Consider the following 15,143-nt stretch of genomic DNA (forward strand, 5'->3'; position numbering starts at 1 on the left):
TGGTATTGAAGCTGATTTATCACGCAAAATACCTCTTCAAACCGTGTTACGAACGTTGAATTGGTTTCACTTCCTACCCAGTAATCCTATTACAAGCAAACTAGACAATTCGCTAATATACGAAGCCTACTCAAGACCCTATGATACTTGAAAAAAGTAATAATACAAAAAAATGAAAAGGGCTCCAATTGCTTCGATAAAAAAGATAGCCAATTGTATATCACATTAGTGTTTCTAGCACCATATTTTACTTTATAACCACACATAATCCCATACTCTCAGCTCCTTTCCGAATTGCCTCCATTTGTCAGTTGTATGTCCACTCACACCTTGTTAACACTTATTTTCTTTAACCTATTAAATGCTCTTTCTTAACAAATACCTTAATAAAAGAAAATTAGAATGAGTAATCATACCTTAAGCATTCCTTCATGAATATTGGCTACTCTGCCCCTCGTGTTTTCTTTTACTTGCTCCCTCTTTCAGCCCCCTTGTGATATGGAACGAAAGATTTTATCCTGCACCATCCTCAAAGCCTTAGACATTCCAAAGGGACATAAGGTTGTGACTTTTAGAAGCTCCCACCTTCAATGGACCTATCCTTGACCATCAGTTGCACATTCGCAACGCAACATTCGTGAAGCGCGCCAATTGTGATACTGATTAAAACCATCTACATTCATATCTTATAAATTATCAACCCAGCTGTGTAATTTACTACAGTGGATATTGTATCATTTGTATCAATTTGATCTTGCCTGTAAACTGGCATGCCTCATGTAACAAACTGTTATTTGTGAATAAATTATTATTATTACTGAGGTAAATAAAAAAGATGGCTGACCAACAAAAGTGTAAACTCCGTAGATTAGATTATTTAAATCTCCTGGATAGTTTGTCATCAACCGTTGAACGTCCAAGTTGTGCTTACAATAACAAGTAGTCTGATTTGGATGTAGTATTAATACATTTGCGGGATAATTTTAATTTCACCTCAAAAGATGATGAAATTAACTTGATCTTAAACACTGATGTAGTTTTATTAACGAATGATGATGGATTACAGAATTCCAAAAATATTATTACTGACTCTGAGAAGACACACTTGAATGAACTTTGACTTTGCTTAATTAGTTTCGTTAGACTAAATTCAAGTTCGTTGTTTCACTGTGAATAAGCTAACCAAATATATCTTGAATTTTTACAGTTAATCGATTGAGTCCTATCAGTTATCTTGGAAATATAAGAAAATAAATTCATAGCCACTTCTACCTATGGTTCCACTACCTCTTTAATTGCTAAATCATCAGCGAAAAAAAAGTGAAAACTATACTTGATCGGCAAATTAGGCTTTTGGCATGAATGTTATCGGTAAGACTTTTCGCTGTTTGGGTAGGTATTATCGCAACAAGTGACGTTGTGTTGAGTTTGTGCCTTGAACATCCAAATACTCTGTCTATTGGTGTTCTGACAGCATACAGCTCTCTCGTGTATTTTCGAAGCCTTCTTCATGTGTTTGGCTCACTTTGGAAATGTCGCATCACGTAGTTTAGTCGAACCTCATCAATTAATAACACAGAGTTTTGTGCTCAAGAAATATTGACAAGCAGTTATTCCTCAGACAAAACTTCCTCAGTGTTCGAAAACGATCTACTATAATCCATCATTAAATTTACATTTGCTTGACATTTACATGTCAGAAAATATTCGCCCACGGACGCAGTCAACAGATTATTTATCTGATCTTTGAAACTCAGTTTAGCAAGGAAAATGGCATTCCATTATATAGCATTGAAGTCATCACATAGAAAGATGTGTGCCTGTAGGATCAAACATTTCCAGGACTCAAGAAAAAAGCGTTTCTCTCCATTTCAGCTCCAAATTTATAACGTAACCATGTATTCTGGCTCAGGCCAGCGTTTCAGTTCATGATAACTAAAGATGCATAACACTTCATCTTATTTAGAGCCACGTTTCCGTAATTTCCGCCTGTATCTTTTCGAATGCGTTAAATACGATTACGTTTCGTCGATTAAATACAAAACTTGTTTCACCTATAATCTAACCTAAGGCGAATGAACAAACGGTACTGGTACTTGCCTAAATTACGGTGAGAGTGTCGGATGGATAGAACTAAAAGTTATTAAAGGCTTGTAAATCAATTATGTGGATAGTCAAATTTATCCAAACTGGACAGGAATGAATTATCTACCCAGACCACATCCTTGTCACAACTGGAGGTTGGTACCTAACTTGGTTATTCCTATCGTGGTGATCAGGTGACCATGAGCCAGTTCATCCTCCTTGGTTACTGTTGATTATGGTTTGAAATGAACGTTCTGTCGATACCGTGAATAGCGAATTACATGAAAGATAAAAGTTTTCCGACGTAAAGTTATGTAAATTACATGTTACGGACTGAAGAAATGATATAGTCTGGGGTTTGTTTTTCGGGTCAAACACATATAAAGTTCATACATTTACTTTCAGCGGTATTTCAAGCCTCATGAAAACACAGGTTCATTTTATGTTATCGTCTGCCTTCATGAGATTTCTGACATGCGTTTATTGCCACTGGCTTTAACAAGTCTACAGGTTTACTCTGTGGTATTCGGAAGCTACGAGGAATGTATGTACATTCACTAACTTAAACGGTACTGTAGATGTAATATTGCCAGACAATTCAGATTACTGTCGGAGTCACTCTGGCTTTAGAAGATTTTCGCTTTCTAGGCAGATGAGTTTTGTCACCGGATTATATAATTCGTCATGGAACAATCTGTTATATGCTTGTAAGGTTGGTGAGCATAACTTTATTATTTAGCTCTACTATATATTTTTCAATTAACTTTCTAACAGTAAAGAATTGGGTGAGATGTAAAATCGCCCAATATCAACACTCATTTTTTTAGACTGGCGGTTTTAATTATATATATTATTGGACTATTCGAACTAGTGTTAAATTAAGTATATACTGAGTTAATGTATTACTAAATTAGAAAATTTAGAGAATTTAAGCACCTTAAACAGATGGAATCAAAGGAGCTTCTTGTTCACACAATAATTCTCTCTGTATGTACAGGAGCAACCCACTATTGAGACCATTAGTATATTTTCATTAATCAGCTTATAAGCTGATTGAATAGTTGAGCAGATGAAGATAGTAGTAAAATTTTGCTTTTAAAATGGATAAACATGCACTATCCATGCCAATTGATGGAGAGGTTTAACAATATATTCTTATACTCTTTGTATAAATGGGAATGGCACCCCTCTTCAAGGTATTTCAGACTTCTCAGGATTTTATAAAATTTTATAGGGCTTTTATAACAGTGAAAGCGGCCAAATAATTTTAATTCAGGGCTAGTATTTGTTTAACTATTCAAAATATACTTTCAGCTACAATCTTCCAATATTTGCAGTGGTGATTAACCGGAAATCATGTTGTAAGAAGTCCTAGGCTGGACAAAGTAGGACATCTCATCAGCCACTGCAGTTATCAACTGTTGGCCTGAAAGCTGTTCTCAATTGTAAACATGTACCTGGGATCAGCATAATGACCGCATCTAGTGTTTAAAGGCCTGATATCCCAAGGTCCAAATTTGAGTATTAGTAAAACAGTAGAATTCGTTATACTTCCTTCAAATCCTAAATCTCAAATTCATTACGGCTTTTGTATCTCACTATTTTACTCCTTATTTTCAAAGTTTGTCTTTTATGTTAATGTTCTTTGCAGTTATTGATGATACGTTGTTAGCTATTTTGGTTCTCCTCATTTTAATCTTCTTTAGATATATTCTTGGATCATATATTTGATGTTTACTGCTAATACTGTTACTATCTCAGTCACTCTTTGCTAGATATACTTTGATAGCTCTCTCAAGACGAATGATCACCTCGAATTTTTCCTTCTAAGTTTTGGTTATTTCAACACTGGATACAACTTACCCTATTGAACCATACTAAAAAATCTATGTTCTTAGGTTTGCTGAGGTTGGTTTGGTAGAGTTTTTGGTTTGACCTCGTTTTTTACCCTTGAAAATTTAGTAGTCAAGGTGTAATGATTGCTTGTCAGAAACCATTTTTCTTACATATACAAGTAACATTAAGATCCTATTTGTGGATGTTTTATCTACCACATTTTGTTCATAATGTAGATTGTGCTTGCTACCTTTATGTTTAATTTGCAATTTATTTTTCACTTACAAAACTAGATAAAAGTGTATCCAAATGGAAGACTTCTACATTATTCTTATCCTGAAGGACATACATCATACTGGTTCCACAGACTACGGGTTTCTATTAATTTTACCTCTTGCAATGATTTTTTGACTATTGGGTTTATACCCGAAGAAATCACTCAACCTACTTTACTTCCATATGTAAGTATTTGAATGGAATTTTTCCCTATATTTCTTCTTGTAGCATGTTTTTGGGTCTGAATGCAATTGACTGAGTACGCTTTAAATTCATCTAATAGTGATATGTGGTATTGATCAAATAAAATGAATAATATACTGTTTTAAGAAAGGATTTCCATCTTTAGGGTAATGGGTTTTTCTTGAGAAACTAGTCCACGTTTTTTAACCTTTCATTCTAGTTTTATGACTATCCAGGTTTACTCAGAATTAGACATCCGTATATTTGAAAAAGATTTAGACGAAATGTCAGAATTTAGGGTGCAGTTATAACTTCTAGACGTTATCGATCAACTTTTATTAATTTATTAAGAGTTGTGAATTGTGAAAAGTACTTTTGTCCACAGACTTGGGTCGTATGTGATAAAAACCTTCCGTTAACATTGATCACAGACCAAGCTTTATTTGTGCGTTTGGTTGTCTGCTGGTTGTGGAAAATTGTATGGAATTCACCTGGTATATTATATATTCAACATATATTCGACTTTGTTTCCTATATCTTTGGTGAACAATGTATACACATAACTTATATTAGCTCATAAGTACTTGTGCTTTATCAATGATATTTATAATTTCTACCTCTTTTATATAATTTAATTTTCAGAATGTTAATATACCATGATTACAGTCTATCTCATTTTTTAGAAACTTGTCTTTGCGTGTTTTAAATCTTTTTTTCTCCAGATTCTTTACATTACTCAACATATAAACATCCGATCGTTAGAAAATTTTCAAGAGTTTGTCAATATTCCTTAGGCTTTCAGTAATCTTTATTGATACAATAGAAAGTATATAAACCATTATCAATGAATTATTAATATTATCAATGAATTATTAATATTGTCAATAAGTCGTAAGGAGTTAAAAATAGTCCTCAAAATAAATGAACCCATATTATTCAGCCATAAATATCGTTCCTATCTGATTTAAAAATTCGAATTATCACAAACCGACAGGTATGAAATAATGAACTTAATTACTTACTTACTTACGCCTGTTACTCCTCGTGAAGGAGCATAGGCCACTCACCAGCATTCGCCATCCAACCCTGTCCTGGGCAATCCTTTCCAGCTCCTTCCAGTTGTTATTCATCCTTTCCAGATCTGCTTTTATTTCCCGACGCAATATGTTCTTTGGACTTCCTCTTTTCCGCTTCCCTTCAGGATTCCAAGCCAGGGCTTGCCTCGTGATGCAGTTTGATGATTTGCGTAATGTATGTCCTATCCATTTCCATCGTCTTTTCCTAATTTCTTCAGCTGGAAGCTGGTTTGTTCTCTCCCACAAAAGGTTGTTGCTGATGGTATCTGCCCAATGGATGTTGAGTATCTTGCGTGGACAACCATTTGTAAATACTTGTACCTTCTTGATAGTGGTTGTTGTAGTTCTCCAAGTTTCAGCTCCGTACAGTAGAATTGCTTTGACGTTGGTATTGAAGATCCTCACTTTGATATTGGTTGAAAGTTGTTTTGAGTTCCATATGTTCTTCAATTGTAGGAATGTGGCCCTTACTTTGCCAATCCTCGCCTTTACGTCTGCATCTGAACCTCCTTGTTCATCGACGATGCTTGCCAGGTGTGTGAAGGATTCTACATCTTCCAGAGTTTCGCCATCAAGTGTGATTGGATTGCTGTTCTCCGTTTCGAATTTGAGGACCTCGGTTTTCCCCTTGGGTATGTTGAGGCCTACTGATGCAGAGACTGCTGCTACACTGGCTGTCTTTATCTGCATTTGTTCGTGTGTATGCGATAGGAGGGCTAGGTCATCTGTGAAGTCCAAATCGTCTAATTGATTCTGAGCTGTCCATTGTATTTCGTGTTTTCCCTCAGATATCGCGGTCTTTATAATCCAGTCGACCATCAAAAGAAAAAGGAAGGGAGAGAGTAGACAGTCTTGTCTGACTCCGGTCCTTACTTCGAATGCATCTGTCAGCTGTCCTCCATGCACGACCTTGCACTGTGGTCCATCATATGAGTTCCGGATAATATTGACAATCTTCTCAGGAACTCCATAGTATCGAAGAAGTTTCCATAACGTCCTCCTGTCTACACTGTCAAATGCCTTTTCATAATCGATGAAGTTGATGTACAGTGACGAGATCCACTCAACTGATTGTTCGACGATGATCCGTAGTGTTGCAATTTGGTCTGTGCACGACCGATCCTTACGGAATCCAGCTTGTTGATCTCGGAGTTGAAAGTCTACTGCGTCTTTCATCCGGTTCAGCAACACTCTGTTAAGGACTTTCCCTGGTATTGACAGTAGTGTGATTCCTCTGTAGTTTTCATATTTGCTCAGGTCTCCTTTCTTTAGAATCTTGATGAGGTGTCATTCTTTCCAGTCCATCGACACTTGTTCCTCCTCCCAAATCTTTTTGAATAGAAGGTGAAGCATGTTTGTAGTTACTTCGATGTCTAGCTTCAGTACTTCAGCTGGCACATTGTCGGGTCCTGCTGCTTTCCCGCTCTTGATTTGTCTGATGGCCATTCTGATTTCTTCCGTCGTTGGATGAAATAATTATTAGAAGATTAAAAAGTACACTTTTCTGGATCTTATTAATCCAACTTAACATCGAACCTTAAGGTGCAAATGTATGTAAATGACAGCAATTGAGTTTACAAAACATTTTTAAACCATATTTTAAAGTTAGTCAAACGGAAATCTACAGAGATAAAACACTTGTCTATCGACTTGCTGAATACTAGTCAAATTCTATTACTGCACTTAAAATTTAAAACTTAAAAGTATTTCATCTAAATGAAATAGTTTTGTCTTCACTAGGTATACATACAAAATTCGCTTTACGGCTGCCGTGATCTTAATACTGTCTGAAACGACAAGGATTAAGTCAATGGTGAAATTATATTTCAACAATTTAAATTTCAAATAAACGTTTAAAGAAAGTAGTGTAGAGTATTGAGCAAACCGTCATCTATATAATACAACCATACTAGATGTTTGTGTATCAAAATGAAATACGAGTTAGTTATAACTACAAAACTCTATACTAATTTGCTTTTTACTCAGAATAAAGTTTTACTGCTGATGTCTTAGGCCAGTTCTGTGTTATAATGAACTATAACCGGAGAATAAAACGTCCAATAGTTTGCACTTTGATAATAAATACCAGGGTGAGTGTGACATGGCTTGATAACAGTAAGAAATGTTTTATAATAGACCACAGTGAGTTTGTTATTTTAACCATCAATTAGGAAACTTCCAACGACATATAATGAATCGTTTTATATATCTAAGCTTAAACATGAAATAACAGGTGAGAGTGAAGCTGATAATAATGGATAAGCTTTAAACGATCAGTATATGAACAACCTTTAAAAGGTATGACTGGTTGAATGCGGGTATAATCTATACAACCGGATATTTTTAACCTAGTATCATTTTTAATATACCATAAAGAATAAAACGCAGAAGAAACATTCGACACTAAAATTTATAAATCTTCATTTATGAAATGTCCATTGATAACTTGATGAAATCCGGCAATGCTGTCCAATGGAGACAAATCGATTAAAAAGCAATTCAAGTCGTATTGACAAAAATGGAGCCTAATTTGTGGATTGTATTCAGCAAACAGACGGGAAAATTGTTTCAGACTTAACGAAGAACATTCAATCTATAGAGAGTTTTGTCGAACTAAACAAAACAATGTTAAGTGGAAATGCTCGGTACATTTTTAAATCTCCATACAATCATTATTGTGGGTAAATTTCTTTATAATTTACTGCAGTGTACCCTGAAATGTACAGAAAAATAACTATAATATAAATTACTAGTGATATTTAGTAACAGTAATTTCTAAAATATACTCCTTGGTCGTTTTCTATGGACGCTTTTATTCGGCTGTAATTAACTAAATATTCATTCAAGTGACAATTTTCGAAGCATTCTTTTCATGAATTATTTAGACTTATGAAAATAATTATTTAATACTGGTTTTATTTTGCTTCCAGCAACGAACGCCTTTGATTCTGTTTCTATTAAGAACTTCCACTTACATTTGTTCAGTGGATGTTTTGTTGAATGTTTGTTTGATGATCGTTTTATAAAATGCTTATGTATTATTTTTAAGTTTAACTTTATTTTCATTGAGTAGTCGACAAAATTTCTGAAGCGGTTTAATGTCGATCTTTTTAAGTTTATCTTGCTGCGAAAATGTGATTCGATGGCCTAGTACAGTTTCATGTTTTAGATTGTTTTAAATGGATAACTGACTAACAGGGATAAGTATTTATATTTAGGTATAAAGAGTTATGCAAAATTACTGTTTCAGTAGATATCCAGTGCCTGGTTTAAACTTCACTATTTCCGATAATCCAAACTAACTGAAAGTAAATGTTAAATCATTAGCTTACTTTTCTTGTACTAAAGTATGGATTCTGCTGTTAATACAAGGTTTCCATCTACCCAACCAAAGTATTTCATCTCTATCCACTTTCGTCTTCATAAAAACATTGTACTTCATTTGACAAGGTATCATGTTTTTTCTTTGACTACAGTCAACTAACCGTGTACAACTTATCGAGTGCTATATATCATGGACTTATTATCAATGATATGATCATTAGAAACAAATCTCCGGAATATATGAATATCTATACTTAGTAAATAAACGGTGAAAAGTAATGAGTTATAGGATTACTCACTTTTATGATTATTACTAGACGAAATACAGTAAATTTTAAAGAAATTTACACTTTTCTCACAAATTAATTTCTATAAATCTTAGCATTTTGTAAGGTTTTCATCATTTTTCAAACGAATTAGTGATTCAATTACGTTCAACATTTCAATTCTTAAGAAGAAAATGATTTTTGTCCCTACTATAAATAGCGTATGTCTGTTGAAATATTTGTTCCAATTTCATTACTTCCTGACATTTACGTTTTGGATTTTCCATTTTGTTGTATCAAAGTATAATGAGTGACCAAACGGAAATAAGTATATAATATTCAGTGAACTATTAAAAATGTGCCTTTTTATAGTATTTTTAACACACTGGATTACTAGTTTTTTATTTTGTACTCACAAAAATATAAAACTGTAATTTACTGACCTTTTGAACAGAGATAATCGACAAGGATAATAAAATAATTCCACAAACCTGTTTGTAGTGGAATCGAAAGATATTATGACTAACAAATTGACGGAAAACATTTGTAATTCAGGCAGATGTTTGTTTTAAAAGTTAACATTTTAATCATAGTGTTGTTTGAATCCTTCAATTGATCAGTCTCTTATTGGCATGTGTGCATCCTGTACCAATTGCCTCGTTATAGTCATAAGTCTAGCATTATAAGCAGCAATGATGGTGGCTAGCAGTGGAAACCATGTGTTCAATAGGCCAAAAGCTATTAGCCGTCTGGATTCAGTAGCTAAGTGGATAACGCGATAGCCTTTAAAGAGGATAATACTGAGTTCAAGTCCTGGAGTGAAAAGTAACCCTGGGACGCAGGGACGCCCAGCTGACGAGTCCCAAATAGAACGAAATGCACGTCCTGGATTCCACTACCAGCCACCATCGTTGCTGTTGAAATGGTTTCAATCGCAAAGGCTTTTAAGATTTTGGATTAGGTAGTTTTCAGTAACTTATAGAATTTATATAGTCTTAGTATTTAGGTCAAATGAAGATTTATAACTAAAATGTGGATATCTAATATTTTTTCTGATCACGCGAAAAACAATCCAACTCTAATTCAAATCCATTGACAGTGGGCAATAAAAATATAAAATTAGTCACGAAAAACCTAGAAACAGTTAATTATGATCATAGTCATTAAGGAAGTTTTCACATTTAACTGGTAGGTTTGATTGAGGTTGGACAAAGTAAGTAGCAGGTTCTTAATAATCTTTCCAAGATAACCGAATTTGTTAAAGTGATCAATTTTAATTTGGTATGCGCGGACGTCCCAAAAGTATTAAACACTGACTAATTATCAGTAGATTTAAAGTGGTTCTTTTCTTTCTTTTTAACTAGTTTTACGGACTGTTTTATGCACTTATTCACTTACATAAATTAAACCTTTAGTTTCAAATGACTTGATGAACTGGACACATTCTTTTTTTTTCAACCATTGTTTTATTAAAGGAGTTAAATTTAACCTGTACATTTACATTTCCGCAAATCATCGATTCAAAGCATCGTATTGTGTCATTGGTTTGGCATACAGAGTCCGGTTCAATTGAGGATGTAAAATCTAAACTAGATGTTCAAATGTCAGCATATATGCGATTCGAAGGAACTTTCAGTCTTACTGATAGTAAGTAATAAATCTAATCTGTATGGGACTTCTAATGGTGGTTATTACCTTTACTCCTGACTTATTTTCTTGAATTTTTGTGATGACGATGTCATTCATGTAAAAACCCACTGGTAGATAGACAAGAGGTGGTGGTATAGATGTTTATGAAACTTATTTCAGTCTATCTAAACCGTCAATAATATGACCGTTGTAAAAAAGAGAGAGACCAAGGTCAGAACTGTCTGATGATTATCTTGATGAGAATGTTTTTATAGTGTCATTATACATTCCCATTTACTTAAACATAATTCCGAACCGGTCTTAATAATAACGAATTGATTCAGAAGCACAAATCAAAAATGTTTCATAATGTAACTAAAGATTGAAATCATAGAATAAAAAACTGTATACTTTGGCGGTTTTTGTTAGGCGCAGTACTTTAATTTAATCATATTATTTCACAGTAGAAAGCTTCAAGTCTTTGCCTTCTTATTTATATTGCTACCCTAACACGTTAACTTGGTATTTTTATAGAACGTGGTGTCAAGGAACATTTACTTGCAGGAAACAACTGTTGAAGCTAAGTGTTCTTTTGTGGCTTCGTTGTAAAATAACTGAACTCATACTTCCAGTACCCTCCTGATGCTTCTGAAGAAATATAACAGTATTTATCAAATTAGCTAGACTGAATAAGTGTGGTAATTTTTGAATGATGGCGGAAGGAAGCTAAACTTATCAGCAAAATAAATTTTGTGAAATAGTAAAATATCTAAATTTCTAATGATTCGGGATTAGTATTTATGAAAAAATAGATTGTTATTGATACTTTGAAATTTAAGGTTTGTAGACTGGACAGAAAGTTTTTGCTTTTCTCAACTGTCTGTTAATTGATGTGAAAAATTCCAAAGCATCAAATTCATTCTTGTACGAAGCATATTTTTGAAATGATTATTTAGTGGCCCTGTCAACTTACACTTTTAAAGAACTACAATCATATTACTTATGAATACATGAATGTCTTAGACATTTAACGTTCTAAACATATAAACTTCCGAATCAAGCATTCTTCAAAGTTCTCTGTATAAACGTAGGAGAAAAGAAAAATTTATGAAATGAATTGGCTTGCTGATTTCGAAACAAATGTATTATAAAATCCTCGTTTTTATTTGTCCACTGTCGTAGTCAGATCTCAGGATTTTCCAAAAATAGACAAAGAAGCAAGTTTCTTATTGTCTTCTCTAATTTTCTGATTTCGTTGCAAATTACTGAGAATTTCACTTATACATGTCGACTATATACATTAATTATTAACTGAGTAGTAACCAATGTTATGTTTGTTTAGTTCTTGGTACTGGTCAAATTCAAATGAGTAAGATTGGCGTCGCGCGCATTATGTTTTGATACCTGGTGATGTGAAGTGGTTGACAGGAAAACTTAGCCCTATGTTTCCTGCTAATTAAAACTCATCAGAACGGCGTACATGCAATTTTGAGAGAATCGACACTATACAGTGATATATCACTCTTAATACATTAGTCCTAAAGGAGACCATTTGCAATCTGAATCGTTCATTGGTAACGTCTCGAACTGTGAATCTGTGTGATTTAGGTTCAAATCCCGCAAGGAGCATCGGTTCCCTCAAGATTCTAGGTGTCTTGATGACGAGTGCCAACAAGCATGAAATATGAATCCGCAGTATCTTTCCTACTATTTGCAACTGCGTAAAATCATGACAACTACATTTAAATTCTGAAAAAATATTACTCATATAAGTTGCACTTCATAAATATATTTAACTGATTACAGGACTGCATTAATTACTATCAAGTTAAATTAGAATTACTAAACACTAAATCTTGGCCGAAATTTAGCTGCATTGTTTGAGTCTTATGAAATGTTTTTTTGAAACATGCTTTTCTTTTCTACACTTGTTCAGTATACGTACTGCTATATTTAACGCTTTGGAAAGTGCTTTTTTAAGTAGCAACAATTGATATTTCATAACGTTTTATGTCATGAAATGATATGTACTAATATTGTGGTAATGATGATTTGTAGCTTGGGATGAAGATGAAAACTGTTTGCCGTTGTTTGAGCATTAATCGTAATTTAAAAGTTTCATACGATTTTTTCCATTTATCAATTTGATTAAAGGAAGAATAGTTAATGTAGCAGAATATTATGAATTCACTATATTTCGCGGTTTCCCATCATCTGCTTACAACCTAAACGTAATAGTATTAATCTTTAAAAGTCAGTATACATTATATCATAACATCGATAGTATTCTCATCAATGAAGTCTAATGAAAAGAGCAACAAGTACGAAAGAACGATAAGAAGTTTTCATACGTTAATTAATGTTAGTATTTATGGGTTAAAGATAAGAGGATCATAGAATAAACAACTAAGAACATGGAAACACAATTATTCAGAAATAATTTATTAATGTAACTCTCAAAACAAAACTAAGTACAAACCAGATAAAGAGCGAGAATTAATCATTAATGTCATGAAAAGAGGAATTGCGTAACAAACATTTGCAAATGAGTTCACTACGGCATGACAATGTTGATAACTGTATCTTTCTGGATATATTAATTTGATTTAAGTCTTTCGATGATAATCGCTTCGGTAAACTGTGGTAAATTCGATGTTCATTGTCTATTAATTGTCTTCAACTACTTTGGAACATCAACACCATGACCATCAAGCAGATGGCGAGTGATCGCACTGCTGAAGACATATTATCTTCTCAGTCTAAGCTATTATGGAATGTGCTCGGTGACTCGGACACCAACCCTTCTTCCTCTTTTTCCGATGTACGTGCTTTGGCACGTACAAGTAAATGGTAGATACGATTGGAGGTAACATAAGGTGGAAGTTTGTCCGCACCTGACTGTCTTAATGAGCAATTCATTTGATGCAGGGGATCAGCTAGGTAGCTGGATAAGTTCTTTTTATTATGGCTTCTAATCTGAATTTCATTTTTCCAGGTACTTCATCACCCTTGAAGCTAAGTCTTAGGAAGGCAGGCTTTCTCCCGAGCACAGCAAACCAAATTCCTTTGTCTTTTGCCTTCCTGTACTCATGATACACTATTAGAGCGTACTGATATGACTCATGATGCACATATCAAGTTTTATTTTCACATCTTATTCAAATCCCTTGTGGTTTTAATTGCCAACTGACAGACTTCTAATTTTCTAAATGCATAGAAAACGTGAAAAATGTCCTTCGTTTCTGCAAGGAAACAATTTCAATTCTAAATTAACTGACCATCGTTTATTATAGTTAACTACTAACTGAATTAAATAATAAGCTTTTGATAATTACGAGAGAAAACTGAAAAGTATCATTTCCTTCCTTCCATGTTGTTCAAAAATTAGCTTTGATTTTTTGGACCTAGTTGATTAGCGTTGCTCACACATGTGCAAGAAAAAAGCGATGTAATTAAAATAAATTCTTTGTTTTGTTTTTTTTCCGAACAATTAACTTCCCGCTTCCGTAATATTATATTCTTAGAAATGCGTCGATGTGAAGTAGGCTCTGGATTTTGGTGTGGAAATCAAACTGCTGTTTGTGTTTACGGTCAAATGCGCTGTGATCAAGCAGATGATTGCTTTGATGGGGGAACTGATGAAATTGGTTGTCCACCTGTTCGTAATTATACATATGGTACGTTCTTGTCTCTGTAATTTACGAAAATTTCTTTTTTATATTAGTATATTAATGTAAACTGGAGAACAATTATTTTTATTATTATTATTAATGGCTTTATTCAATATTACTTTTTCTATTGAACGGTTATTGAAATTAGAAACAATTAGGTTTTTACTGCCAAATAAATGTTTTCTAAGTTTTAATTTGGTTAAATATATTAGACAATACGTAAACCAGTTTAAACAGTCATTTTAATACATATTACTGTAAATCTGTTTATTATGAAACCTCAATTAATATAGCGTGCATGGATGATGTAATTTCCTTTCTTTAAGGAACTGTTGTCTAATTCCTATTAAATTTATTGTGATTCGGTGTACATGGTACTTGCTAATGTTTATGCTTACTGAAATCGCGTCTCATGTCAGTCATTCTATCTTCATAAAAAACTCAAGTACCGATGAATGAATAGTTATATAGGGTTCCTAAATTCAAATTGTATATGGAATGATTGGTAAAGAAGTTTGACGCGTCATATTTATCGTGGAAAACAAATAAAATGTTTTTTTAACAATAAACGTGAGCAGTTATATATATATATATATATATCGGTCAGCATGTGAAACGATTCTGTATTCTGACTGAAACAACCTTTTTCATAATTTCTGTTAAAGATTGATTCTAAAAAATGATAAGGTTTAAGCCAAATTCAATACAACATAATTTTTGTCAGAAATATACTGGAAATATTAGCATCGATTTGTAACGAAAGGCTATTCAATAAAGAAACTACTCGTAATAATGGT

At 33.5% G+C, this 15,143-nt stretch overlaps 1 protein-coding gene across 1 annotated transcript in view; it reads left to right on the forward strand.

The window, feature by feature from the left end:
* The first annotated feature begins 2,139 nt into the window (after positions 1-2,139).
* Positions 2,140-15,143, forward strand: part of MS3_00001663 (uncharacterized protein) — a 37,980-nt gene continuing 24,976 nt past the window's right edge. The window contains exons 1-6 of the mRNA XM_012945741.3: positions 2,140-2,441; positions 2,491-2,629; positions 2,664-2,797; positions 4,215-4,382; positions 10,522-10,693; positions 14,200-14,352. Of these exons, the coding sequence (XP_012801195.2) occupies positions 2,560-2,629; positions 2,664-2,797; positions 4,215-4,382; positions 10,522-10,693; positions 14,200-14,352 (697 nt within the window). The 5' untranslated portion in view covers positions 2,140-2,441; positions 2,491-2,559. The remainder of the gene's footprint in view (positions 2,442-2,490; positions 2,630-2,663; positions 2,798-4,214; positions 4,383-10,521; positions 10,694-14,199; positions 14,353-15,143) is intronic.

Source organism: Schistosoma haematobium, chromosome 1 (assembly GCF_000699445.3).
Source record: "Schistosoma haematobium chromosome 1, whole genome shotgun sequence".
NCBI lineage: Eukaryota > Metazoa > Platyhelminthes > Trematoda > Strigeidida > Schistosomatidae > Schistosoma > Schistosoma haematobium.